Consider the following 14176-nt stretch of genomic DNA (forward strand, 5'->3'; position numbering starts at 1 on the left):
GGGGCAGCTTGCAGCTCAAAGAGCTGCCTAAAGAACCTTATACTCAAAGCTGGCATCAGATGAGGATGAATGTACTAAAGCTGGACAAAGAAGGCAGACCAATGTCTTCGTTGAGGTGAAAAGCCAAAACCACCTTGGGAAGGAGACCCTAAAGTCTATCCTTGTAAAGGACAAGAAAGGGTTCTCTACACGACAAGGCTGCTAGCTGAGACTCATGTGTCACAGATGCAATGGCACCAAGTAAAGCAACCTTGTGAGTAAGAGTGGATAGTGGAATATTCCTGATCAATTCAAAAGGCGGTTTTTGAGGCACAAAAAGAAGCAGAATCAAATCCCACTAAGTCACAAGAGTTTATACAGAAGAAACCACATGAGAAAAATGTTTACTCAATGAATAGGAGGCAAGCAATCTTTGCAATAAGATTGCAAGCGCTGGGATTTGTCCATTGATGGCACCATGGGCCAAATGGCGTTCCAAGCCTGTTTGCCTAAAGGACAGGGTTTGTCCCACGGAGTATTTCCTGGGAGGGATATTTCTTTGCCTCACACCAAGCAAAGTAAGCCTTCAATGTGTGAAGTCTGGTGGTGTGGTAGAAGTGTGGTAGTCTTTGATGGATGTAGATTTCCTAGCTTTTAATGTGGGGATAACTGCATCTGAAGAAAAACTTTGGCCTAAGCTGCATCAAGGATGAGACAAAGATACTGCAGTCAGGGGAGGTGGTTCCATCACTGATTTTTTTTAAGTTCAGGATTCATTCAAAGTGCTCTAATGTATGGACTGTCCAAAAGGACATTGTCGGTCAGGAGTGGAGTTGACTGTTCTCTCAAGAGGAGGTCATCAAGATATTCCATCAGAGGGATGTCCTGATAATGTAACAAGGCTAATGCAGAGACTATAACTTTGGTGAACACTCAGAGTGCTCAGAATAGGCGAAATAGTCGAGCTATAAACTGGTAATGTTGAGTACTTAAAGCACAGCACAGGTAGTATTGGTGTGGTGAAAAGATAGGGATATGGAAGTAGTCATTCTTGACGTCTACAGAGACCAGAAAATCTCCATGATTTGGCTATTATAAACTAGGTGGATTTCCATATAAACCTTCTGGACTCTAATGAAGTCATTTGATGCTTTCAAGACCACAATGGGATGATTGCCTCCCTTTGGCTTTGGAAGAGTGAAAAGGTTGGAGAAAAACATCTAAAAACTTTCTGTTAGTACAATTGGTACAACACCTGGGGTCAACAAATTTACAATTATATTGTGCAGCTCTGCTAGTCTGTGCAGAGGCACAGGCAGATTAGACAACATGAAGCGGGGCAGAGGGACAGTACGAAACTTAAGCTTGTAGCTCAAGGACACTACGTCACAACAGAGATGCGTTATGTCCAGGTGTCCATCAAAGCTAACATATAACCCCTAATTGGAAAGTGGGAGCGGGTTGTTTCATTCTGAAAGTGTTTTGAACACAGTCAAAAAAATGATATGGTATCTTTGAGCTTGGGGGTGATGGCAACTAACTGCTGTTCCTCAGGAGCATGTTTTTGAGACTTCTTGTCAGACAGGGAGTCTCCAGCAGAAGGCTCAGAGGGCACAACAGATGCAGTACTGTCAGCTAAAACATCTGGCAGCAAAGGGTGTCCAAGACATGTAAAGTGCCATATCAGAGAACTTAAAAGTAGATACATACAAAAAGGTCTTCGCCCCTTACATAGGCATACTCACAGGGAGTCATCAGACAGTACACAGCACTGTCATGGCTCTAGACCTATAAAGCGCTCTGTGGCCAACAGGGGAACAAGGTTCAGAAAGCACCTCAAGTGGAACCCAGTGCAGAACCCACTTTCCAGACAAGCCCTGCATCTTCGGTCCAGTGAAGATTAGTCGATCTGGATTGCTGCAGAAAAAGGCTACCCTCAGCAGCAAATAGAGAAATCTTGATTGAAGAAAAAAAATCTCAGAAAAATAAAAGGCTAAAAAAACTTTTCAGAAGAGAAAATAATTTCATCCTCTTAAAGGCACCAGCAATTATTGAAGCATACTGGGAGTGGGAGGGATTATATCTAGCTGACCAATTTTTATTTTTGTTGTTTGCCAGTGTCTCCTGTAGGCAGCTACACTCATAGGTCTCTGAAAACTGACCCTGTATTCCTTAATGATAACAAGGGGGATTTTCCTTCATCTCCTTTTGCGTCTGCAAAACAGGAAATTACAGAACTTTTCCATAATGGTTTCCGTTCTAGGCTGCACACGGAGCCTTGGCTTATGCCTAAGACAAGATTAAAGGAGAACTATGGTGTCAGGGCTTTTCTCCATAGTTATCCTAAGGGTAACGGGGGGACACAGACTAGCGCCCTCCCGTCACCCAAAGCTTAGTATACCGCGAGCTACAGCTCGCGGTATACCGAGACGCTGCAGCCGGGACGGATCTGGAGCCACCCAGCTGTGTGAGTGACAGCTGGTTCTGCCTATCTAAAGGCAGAGCCAGCTGTACCCGCCCCCTCCCCCTGTCCGTTCCGCCAGTCAGCGCTGGAGGATCGGACAGGGGAGGGTAATCCCTGCAGGGAGCCGTGAGTGAGTCATAGCTCTCTGAAGGGACAGGATCGAGAAGTGAGCGAGCAACGGTATGTGTTCGCTTCACTTCCCGATCTATTGAGCCGACCTGTGACAGTTTCATTGTCACAGGTCGGCTAGAACTATGAGGCTGAGTGATGCTCACTCGCCTCATAGTTCTCCTTTAAGCCCTGCCACTTCCTGACACCAGGTTCCACCCACTGAACTGGCAAAAGGCAGAACCTCAGTGAGCATAGAGACCTTCCAATTTGAAAGTTGAATGATTTTGGGTGGACTTAGCAATGTGGAGGGGCAAGGTCTAAATCATGCGTCAACTACCCAAATAAAGATGGAGCCACAGGGGTGTGCTTTCAGGTTCACTTTGTCCTGGTGAGGCCAAATTATGATACAAATATGTAGGGTGACCAATTCTGACCTCTCTCTCTTAAAACTCTACTTGTATGCCTATCTTGCTGATGCTTTGGCGTCAATGTTTTCTGAATCACTGACAGAGAGCAAATACAAAGAAAAAATAATCCTGACACTTGTGAATTTGAGCCAGAGATGGCTGGGCAATTGGCATGGTTTAGAATTAAGCCTGCAACTATAGGCTACATAAGTGTCTGACAGGTCTACTTTGAGTCACCAGCACACAGATGTACTGTATGCTAGTGGACAACAGTCTTTTTCAACACGTGAGCCATGGGAGCACTTATGAGAACATGTAAACCAAACATGAACGTTCATGTGTGCTGTACACTTGCTATGGCCAGCTCTTTACTAAAGGCGATGGTTACAATAAAGGGAACTGGAAACATCAACTCCCTTCAAATTATAATGTTCACCTGACAGAGCTGTGTAGCTTAAAGAAAGGCTGCTATGATAGGCACAGGAAAGCTTTCTTTGCTAACCTTTTGTTCTGAAAAAAAGGATTTGTGTCTTACCTGTAAAATCCGCTTCTTGGAGTACATCACAGGAGATAGGGACTTGAATTTTTTAACCACCGAGTTATGCAGCTACCTTCCGGAGATTGGAAAATTATTCAAAGCTGCAGAAAAGCCATGCTACCCCTCCCATCTCTAGGCTGCCTCAGTTTTGTATCAAGAACTGCAGAGTGGATCACAAAATACAAAAGGGAAGGGGTCCTGTGTCCTGGGATGTAGTCCAAGAAATAGATTTTACAAGCCAGACAAAAATCCAGTACATTCAAAAGCAGTGGAACTACCCGACCTACATTCGGACATGGAAATTTCTTAAGGGTGTTTACAAAGATGGCAACACAATGTGCTGATATAGATGGAGGGGAAAGACCACCTTAGGGAGAAATGAGGCCCTAAGCCTCAGCACAACTTTATCCTTATGGATGAGAGGTGCTTATTGCAAGTGAGTCGGCATAAATGCCAGGCAACTACATTTTTAGAAATGGCATCCTCCATATTTATTTGATGACAGATACTTTGCTTTATTTTCTGTCATAAATATCTGCCTCCCTCTGCTCATATCAGTGAGAAGTGAAAGAAAGAAAGAAGGACTGCAAATTGTACCCAAAACGTTAAAGAAGAATATATATATATATATATATATATATATGAAAAAAGGCTAATGACCAGAACCAATCTAATTATCAAGGGGCAAAGGGAACATGCACCTAGTTGGGATTAATGCAGAGTCATGTTGTTTATGTAATACAATATGTAGTTAAAATGTAAAATTCTAAACATACTGAGGGGAATTTATCAAAAGTGGAAGAAACACAATCTGGAGCAGATGTGCATGACAACCAATCAGCTCCTCTCTTTCATTTTCAAATCTTAACTGAACAGACTGAAGAGAGAAACTAATTGGTTGCCATGGGCCACTGCTCCAGATTTTATCTGCTCCCGTTTTGATAAATTCCCCCCACTGTATATCTTTGAAAATGTGTTGCTCTCTTCAACAAGACCATTCATTGAATCAATATTTATAGTGGTCATTATGTGAAATACCGTTATTACCTGAATAGTTGTTATCTCTGCTTTCACCAAGCTCTGTGCTGGTTGTGGCCACTGTATCAGCGAGAGCCACTAGGAACATCTGCTCTAACCGTGTCAAGCCAGGCAAGCTAGAGTGCATTAGATGGCTTGAGAGTACGCTTGAATGCTCGCGGCCAAAGTAAGTAGGGCCATACTGAGACAGGTTGATCACTTTTGATTTGCTTTCTTTTTTCTCAGTTTCAAAGCCAATGAAGTCATCTGTTGTTACATTCTGCATTTGGAACAAGTCAGAATACTGGTCATCTACTTTCCTACCAAATCTAAGCTTTGAGGGCTGGGCCTTTTTTGTTGTTTCTTCAGGAGCAGAATATGCTGTATCGTTATCTGCAGCAACTAGTGCATATAGAGGTAACGGAGGTATGGAGTCAATCTCTGTGTAGTCCCGTGTTCCATCTTTTCCGGTAATAATCATGTCCTTAGCAGTGCTGCCACTAACACTAATTGTCCGTGAAAGGTGGCGTTTTGGAGCCCCTTCATCTCCAGCATCTAAATCTTTAACGATTGCCACCTCCCCAGCAATGCATTTGACTAAATGTGAAAGGATGGCTTTTGCTCTTCTAACTTTTCCTAGGTCCATGAGTTCTAGCAGCTGTGTTGGATGATACTGTGGAAGGGTTGGAGAAAGCACATGAGCAGCCTCAAAAAGCCCACCATCTTGAATCACAGTAGGACTACCGAAGACATCATCCACAATAGCTGCCCCATCAATCACGCTGGTCTTCTTAGAGATGGCTTGTGTTTGGACTGATTCAGACTGAGCTGCATTGTCTTCAGAGACAAAAATGTCACCAGTGCTAGACTTCAGGTTGTGTTTCCACTGGGCATATACATGCATTTCACAATCCATTCCAACAACTAAAATCCCATCTCTAACCCAGGATAAAGATACAGGCAGTGAAGGTGTCCCATCTACAGATGACACTAAGTCAATTGATCTGAGCAGCACCCATTTGGATTTTATGCCTTGTTTTATACTACCACCTAGTGGTAAAGTGATGACAGAAATACCATCCTTGCTGTTGGTCTGATCAGTAACAATACCTGAAAGTCGCCCATACATAAAGATATTAGAACCAACTCCAACTGTGAGTATGTGAGAGCCATCCTCCTTTGAAACCCAATCCAAATGCACTAAATGCTTGATGTTGGGAACCAGATGCTTGTCTTTGTTTAAAAATACATCCGATTTAAAATACACAAACAAATTGCTATCAACACTCACATGGGAGTCGAGCATGCTGCCAACTCTTAATAAATCATCAAGTGGAATTGTTTGTTCTAGGACCCATTCTGATCCTCCTGTGGATTCACATTCAAAAAGACAGACATGCATAGAAAACTCTTTGGAGACATAGCCATTATGTTGAATAGGCTGCTTGTAAGCCACAGCAAGTCTTCCCGTATAAGAGCAGCTCACTGCAACTGGCTTTCCTGCCACAGGTATGGTACTACTGCTTTCCTCTCTCCCTTCATTCATCAATGACCACTCCTTCCAGCAATAGCTATGCTGTTCCTCGCTACCTTCACAATCTTGAAATGTTTGCACATTGCATTTCCAAAATCGCACTTTGTTATCGGAACATGTAGAAACCACTAAGTACGGGGCAAGGCACACTGGGTAAATTGAAGAAGAGCTGAGATGACCTAGGATGAAAAAAAAAAAAAGATGATTAGAATGTGTTTTAGATTGCAAAAAAAAATTATAATATTACATGAGATCATTTAAAGGAGCAATCAGTTCCTGAGGGTATTTTGCAAAATACTTGGCTTTTAGGGGCCAGAGAGCCCAGCACCAGGTTGGTTTTGGCAACAGGACGGTGATGCTGTAAACTGTACAAAACAAAAAGTCTCTGCACACCTCGGCCCTTTATCTCAACCTTTTGCTGACCCGCACACCCAAACCATTCTCTTCCACTGACCCCTAAACTATAACCTTACTCCTGGAATTTACCAATACTGGCATGAAACAGATTCACTTTAATTCAGAGCTTCCCACAAGCATCTACCTACCTCCATTTCACTTTCTTGCCATACAGTTTAGCCATCGAAGCAAAGGAAATTTCTGTTTAAACTCTAGATCGCAGACGTCACACAAAATAACTGATTGGCCCACTGCTATCACATAAAGCGAGTCACCTGATTATTCATACCTGAAAGTACACAGTATTTTCTTCATCCCTCAAAACTGACCAAGAGGTAGCGGAAAGGAGGAAAGGTGAGTGTATGCTGGAGAGATGAGGTGATTAAAGCAAACCTGTGGCTTTACCCTGAATAAGCAACAGGTTTGCTTTCGTCTTTACCCTGTCAAAAAGTAACTCTTAGCTGTCAACCCTAAATCTAGAAACAAGGTTTTTGTACTCACTGCAAAATCCTTTTTTTTGGAGTTCATCAAGGGTCACAAGAACAGTAGAAGAAAGAATTGTACACTGGCAAGCAAAAAAGATGTTGACCAGTATAATCCCTCCCAGTCCCATGATGCATCAATTTTTCCCCCCAGAAAAGCAGTATCAGGAGTACATCAAACACAGAAAAAAAAATTACTTGTTCATCTAGATACCCAAGATCAGTAGAAATAAGGAACAGTCCCAAAGCAGTCCAACAGAGGAGGGCAGTATATCAACACAATGCTAACAGTCCAAGAAATGGGGGTTGCGTGCAGCTCAAAGAGCTGCCTGCATGACCTTATGTGCAAAGCTTGCATCCGCAGATGCCTGAACACCCAACCTGGTAAAACTTAGGGGTCTATTCACGAAGCTGCCGAAGGATCTAGTCGTAGCTTCGGCCGATCCTTCGGCTAGCTTCGGTTATGGGAGTCCATCGGTTAATTCGAACCGAGAGCCTGCTGTACGGGCTATTCACAATAGCCTGTACAGCTCCCGATCATGGCCGAGCGGCTCAGCAACAGAAGACTAGGAGGGGGCCTAGCAAATCTGAGAAACAGATGTTTGAAGTGCCCAGGATGAACTCGCACATCTTGTAGGCTGCTAACTCAGACACTTGCCTAGCAGAAGTGATGGCCCATTTTTGAGATGGAAAAGGGATATCTCTGATCTCTCTAGGTTCAAAAAGTGGTCTTAGAAGAGTTGAGAAAACCAGACTGAGATCCCATAGAATCAATGGAGGCTGTATAGATAGAACTACATCTTCTACAAAAGCCTTGATGAGGAAATGCAAAGCAATTGGAACAAAATCTCAAGAGCTGAACTTTGTTCCTTAATCCAGGCCGGATTGTAAAAAGATCAGAGATCTATCCCATGGAGCATTTTCTGGGATTGCCGCACCCCAGAAGAAGCTTTCCCCATGTGATGGTAGACCTGGCATTAAATGAATTTCCTAGCTTTCAGAAGCATAGGAATGGGTCAGAAAGACCAATATCTCTTAATGCTAGGGCTTCAAAAAGCAATGTAGTCAAAGCCAGTGAATGTGAAGCAGGGTGGTAAATTGAACCTTGGGGCAGAAGATCTGGACCATCTGGAAGACCCCTAGGGGTGTATGTTAGGAGTCTGATGAGGTCAGAGTGCCAGTTCGGTGCTATAAGACGCACATGGGGGCTCTGCATCTCGAACCTACAGAGCAGTCAAGGAAGGACATTCAAAGCCGGGAGGGCATAGATAAGGCTGTGTTGATGCCAAACAACCACCAGGGCATCCATTGCTTTCTCTAGTGGATCCCTGCATCTGCAGACAACCAGTCTAGTCTATTGTTGAACCTAAAGACCAGAAGTTCCACATCAGGCATCCCCCACCTTAGACCCTGGTACTGAAACACCACTGAGTAAAGAGGTTGTTGGCTGAGGTAATCTGCTTGCCACTTGTCCACACCTGCAATATGACACCATGCAAGTGGTGAAGGCTGGAACATGAAGTTCGGCCCAAGAGATAATCTGTTCCGTTTCTTTCCTTTAGCAGCGAGAGAGTTCCTCCCTGATGTATGTCATGGCTGTGGCGTTGTCTGACTAAATCAGTCAAGCAGAGCGGGGTCAGCACAGCGGTGTAAGGCGCGCCACTGGAAGCGCTCAGTGCACAGAAGTCGCCAGCTGTCTGCAGTGTCAATAGCTACAGACCTCCAAACTTCGTGTGGCCTTCAGATTGGCACAACAACAGTGCGTAGAGAGATTCATGGAATGGGTTTCCATGACCGAGCAGCTGCATCCAAAGCCTTACATCACCAAGTGCAATGCAAAGCGTCGGATGCAGTGGTGTAAAGCATGCCGCCACTAGACTCCAGAGAAGTGGAGGTGTTCTCTGGAGTGACGAATCACACTTCTCTGTCTGGCAATCTGATGGATGTACAGCTCACCAATTTAGAGTTTACCAAAAAAGAAGAAGACCTAGAATTATTTCTCCCACTGTGGCGTACGTGGCAATACCCAATATGTGTTGTGCAATCCTTTTTTACAGACATGTGAGCACTCTACACAAGAGTTTGAATTTGTATGTGTGCATATGCGTTAGGGAGTAGGGGTGCTTTACTGCTGCCTAGATCACTTTTTTGTAAAAGCTCTGAGACTGCTGAACAAACAAAAAATAAGCTCATGGCTGGTGCTAGTAACAGGTGTGGCATCAGACGCATCCAAAAAAGAATAGAGACTCCTTGCCTTTTGCAGTGGACTGCGCTGCAGCTCCAGGACTGTCAGAGACAGAGTCTGCAGGAGATTAGGTGTAAAAGTAAGCTTATGGGTGCAAGATTTTTGTTCAGCTATCATGACGGTTATTTTGTTCATAAAATCCTTCATAGCTGAAGATAACTCCACCCTAAACGGAGGGGGGGAGGGAGTTACACCTGAGGCAGCATGAGAAGACTCAGAGCGGTGTGTAGACTCATGCAAGGGACAATGACCCAAGCAATAGCCATCAAGTGCTCTGGGAGGTATGCACCTAAAATCTAACATACTGTGGTACAATTAAGGCAAATGAATACACACCAGAGGCTCCTTGAGTACTCATAACAAACTGCGGACACAGCATAGGTTAAACACCACAAGGTGCCCTGACACTGATGGGCAGCAGCAAGGACAAATCAAGGTAAACCCGTAACTTTTGCAGAGAGCAGTGGCAGGAATCTGTTTTACCGTAAAAAGGTGGGAAAGGCAGAGTGAGAGCATGCAGAGAGTGACGCAGTGGTGAAAACAGTGATAAGCTGCCATGCTCATATGCCCAGACTTGACATAATCACAGGCCTGGAGAGCATACTGTGGCTAACAAGCACAGCAAGTATGCCACATGCAGAACCCAATGAACATGTCACATTACAGGCATTTCCCCTCCACTGCAGGTATACTCCGAAGGATGTCTTTAGGGATCAGGATCACTAGAGGCTGTGTCATGACACTGGACCATTCTGGGGAGTAACATAGTATTTGAGGTTGAATAAAGACATAAGTCCATCAAGTCCAACCTGGTGTGTGTGTGTGTGTGTGTGTGTAGGTGTGTGTAGGTCCGTGAGTGTTCTCATTCTTAAGAGTACCTGTACCCTTGAACATTTCGGTCTCTCAGGAAGTCGTCCAAAAGCTTCTTGAATGATTTCAGATTAATTGCAGAAATTACCGCTTGAGGCAGTGAGTTCCAGACCCTAACCGCGCAAACTGAGAAGAACCCCCTTCGCCCCTTGTGTTCGATTTTTTTTTTTCTACCAGTTTTAGGTGGTGTCCTCTAGTCTTTGTTACGGAATTAATCTCAAAGAGTTTGTTGCTAATGTTGCTATGACTATGGAACATTTTGTACATGAAAATCATGTCCCCCCCTTAATCTCCTTACTTCCAACGTAACATGTTTAAATTTAGTAGCCATGTCTCATAGTTCTGGTCCTCCACCCCCTTTATGAGTTTGGTCGCCCTCCGCTGGACTTTCTCCAGTTCAAGGACATCCTTTCTTTGGACCGGTGCCCAAAACTGCACCGCATACTCCAGGTGGGGCCGAACCATTGATGTGGAGTACCACAAGCAGATCCCAGTAACCAAAGGTTACATTACAGACTAGTCCAGGGGTGTGGAATTCCTATCGCCCGACGCCCGGGACAGGCAGTTTCGGGCGTCGGGCGAGTAGTTTTTTTCTATATTTAGCCCGGCTGCAGTCCCACCTCTTCATCTTGACGCGGTCCAGGTACAGGGGCCGAGGATCAGCCAACCCGGACAGCTGCATAAGAATTCCCAGCTCAGAAGCTTAACAAAGAATCTTATTTGAATAAAAAAGGCAGCAGTGAAATCCAAAGTTCCTTGACGATCTAGCTAAATTTAACACTTAATCGCTCAAATGCTAAACTTAATTTCGTCCTAACACAAAATTAAAAACGTTTAACCCTTACTCAACCTTGTAGATGGCAAAAAATACTTGCACAGTTCTGTGTTGAAATCTGCTCTAAAATTTAGAATCCATGGTTAAACTAAACGTGAGATGTCATCACCGAGAACAACTTGTTTGTAGTTGTCATACTCCAGTCACTTCCAATACTTGCCCCTTAAAAGGTTTGTAATCACACAATGAACTACTCATCTCTTATAATTGATTGATTAAATATGCAATTAAAAGCAGTGCCATAATTGCAAAAAAAAAATCTGTTATTACTCTCAGATATCTAGTGCTGTCCTATGCACTCTGCAACGTTATCTCAAACAGCTTCATCAACCATGCCCAGTTCACCTTTCTGTACTGTCAAACACCTTCCTCCTATATTATGGAGAAGAGGAGAGAGGGAGGTGTCTTGTAATCCTATTACACGAAGGGGAAAATAGGTGAAGTCGGTAAAATGTTTTACCAAATACAAATTGCGTAAATAAAGATTGAAAAAAAGAACACTAAACTAATGCAGCCACCACATCTAACGACTGGTAAGCTGCAAAGTATTACATTTCTGTCCTTGCGTTTATACTTTAACTTTTAATGACCTGCATATGACCTAAAAACGACATAGCACCTTCAAAGTTACAATTACAGAAAACCAAATGACTATCACATTTTAACTAACGGAGTACAAACATTTAAACCGACTTTCTAATATTTTACAAAAAATACACATAAAAAGAAAATGAATGTAACCTCACCTGCTGAGGGTGTTGCCCTTATCACCTCCACACCACTTGGTATATCCAGTAGCTGGCTATAAACTAGCTTAGAACTCAGAATCAGTTTGCTGGCAGTCTGAAGATTAGCAATTGATGCGGAGCGTGTCATGGGGCTGGTGCCAGGAGATGCCTCTGGAGATGACTCTGCATTGATTTGCCCAGGAATGGTAAGCAGATTCTCGAATGGAGCTGTTTCTACGGGCTTTGCTGTAAAGTAAATTGTAAAGATGTTCACTAAGAAATCTATAAATTGGACAATTGCTCGTTAAGAAAAGCACAAAACCTTTATTATCGAAAATCTAGGCATTGCTTCCTCTTTTCCATGCAGCATACATGTTTATACAGTGGATGACCTGAAACTGACATTTACATTCCCAGGCGTATGGGCAACACTGTTCTCACCTAAGTGAGAAAGCCGAAAAGACTGGGATAGGAATCTCAAAGGGGCATTTACAAATCGAAAAAAACTATTCTGTCACAGGAGAGGGTGAAAAGTAATACTGGGAAATGTGGAACATGAGGGTGAGGGTCTGATTTGAAAAAGAAATGTAATATGGAACATCTGCTTTAACTTATTTCACTAATGCATCATTTATGCAAAAAACCCTTCTCCTCCCTGGTTGGTCTTCTCCATGCCACTCCCTGCCCTCGTTGGCTACCCTAATGATCCTGGCCGCATGTATGAATCAGTGAAGTCTTTGGCCGTGTCTTCTTTCGGTAAAGGTCAGTCTCAAGATGAAGCACAACAGCTAATCCTACATCTGCACACATCTGAATTCCATTCTCTGCAGCGTGTGTCAGGTGACTGCTGGTATCTCCCCATGTTGGGAATGGACTCTCTGGTCTCTAACAGCTCTGGAAGTGGAATGTCCCTCAGTGTTTTTACGTTAAATGCACTTGTATTAGCTGTGATGATGTCACAGGTCCTTAAGACAGCCAGAGCCCGGGGGTAGAAAAGACTGCAGGGACAGGTCTAGCAGCCAGATAGGACCGTGGAACAGGTGAGTATATCTTTTTATCTTAGACCCTTACATTACGGGTAGCCCCGCTGCAAGGGTTCTTTTTTACAAATCTTGGAGTTACTCTTTAAGGCCACCCAACAGTGTAAGAGGGGAAGGTCACTTGACCTGTACTAAACTACAATGGTGTCAAAAACATGAAATGTATACATGGTTAAAAAAATGAATATTTCCATTTAGAGGCTATTGAGTTGCTTAGTTGATTGCTTATTACATCTCACTAGGACTCTGGTGCCAACAGTTCACCAAGTTAGTTCCCAGATCCATCCATTCATAGTGGCCACTATGAGGGGAACTCTTACAGCTGTTACATTTTTTAAATTTACCAGAGAGACAGTATAGTAAGATAGGCAAGGTTCTGTGGCATGGACAGTGGGGAGATCTTCCTGTTGAAGCCCATTACAGACACAATGCAGCAGGTTATTTAGCCCACCAGTGTTAACCACTAACTGAAATGTGTTTAGGATGAACTTAGTCTCTAATACAAACACCTGGAAGCTGGAAATTAAAGGACAACTATGGGGTTAGGGCTTTCCCCCATAGTTCTACTTAGGGTAACGGGAGGACACAAACTAGCGCCCTCCCGTCACCCTAAGCTCAGTATACCGCGAGCTATAGCCGCAGCTGAAACAGATCCCGACAATTATGTCTGGATCCGCCCAGCAGCGTGAGTGACAGCTGGCTCTGCCTATGTAGAGGCAGAGCCAGCTGTACCCACCCCCTCCCCTGTCAGTTCCGCCAGTCAGCGCTGGAGGATCGGAGCAGGGAATCCAGTTCGATCCCCTGTCGCGTCTCTCTACAGTGACAGGATTGAGAAGTGAGCGAACGCCTGTATGTGTTTGCTTACTTCCCGATCCGAGCTACTAAGCCGACCTGTGACAGTTTCATTGTCACAGGTCGGCTAGAACTATGAGGTGTGTGAAAAGCACTCGCCTCATAGTTCTCCTTTAAGCATGCTTGTGAAGAACTAAATACCATCAAAGTAGGTAAATAATGCTAACATATCCAGCTTGGGCATTAGGCTGGAACTTACCAACACATGCTTGAACAGACTTTAAATGAAGATGCCACATGTTTAGGACTGAACGGTTGTCTGCATCTTTTTCTATTACAACAAGGAAGAACTTTTCTGAAAAGGGAGGAGGACGGTAACCTGTGTGGAAACAAGAAATGCTTAATGCTCTGAACCCAGCTTAACATAGCTCAAACAAATGAGATTCTCCATAGGAGGAAGTAGTTCCTTCTATGTACATTATTATTATTTTATTATTATACAGGATTTATATATGATCATCAAAAACTGAAATCTTGTTAGTCAGCTTTCTATATGTGGAGAACATAAACATTGTGACCTCCAATGCCTCAGTGTATGCTGGAGGGAGAGAAAAACAACTATTTGGACTAAGTGCAACCCGGCCAAAGATTACAGATGACCGTCAAGTGGGCAGGCAAACACATGTGTGTTGTCAAAGTACTCCAAGTCTATTCTTTGGAGACAGAGAGAGAGACAGA

The 14176-nt window shown here is 43.7% G+C and overlaps 1 protein-coding gene across 1 annotated transcript in view; it reads right to left on the reverse strand.

The window, feature by feature from the left end:
• DMXL2 (Dmx like 2) overlaps window positions 1-13817 on the reverse strand; it is a gene marked incomplete at its 5' end in the record, with an annotated part of 67057 nt that extends 53240 nt beyond the window's left edge. Inside the window, 3 exons of the mRNA XM_018571467.1 lie at window positions 4547-6229; window positions 11625-11852; window positions 13698-13817. Of these exons, the coding sequence (XP_018426969.1) occupies window positions 4547-6229; window positions 11625-11852; window positions 13698-13817 (2031 nt within the window). The remainder of the gene's footprint in view (window positions 1-4546; window positions 6230-11624; window positions 11853-13697) is intronic.
• Between the last annotated feature and the right edge of the window lie 359 nt (window positions 13818-14176).

This window comes from Nanorana parkeri, unplaced genomic scaffold (genome assembly GCF_000935625.1).
Source record: "Nanorana parkeri isolate BGI_ZX_2015 unplaced genomic scaffold, ASM93562v1 scaffold1764, whole genome shotgun sequence".
NCBI classification, from domain to species: Eukaryota; Metazoa; Chordata; class Amphibia; order Anura; family Dicroglossidae; genus Nanorana; species Nanorana parkeri.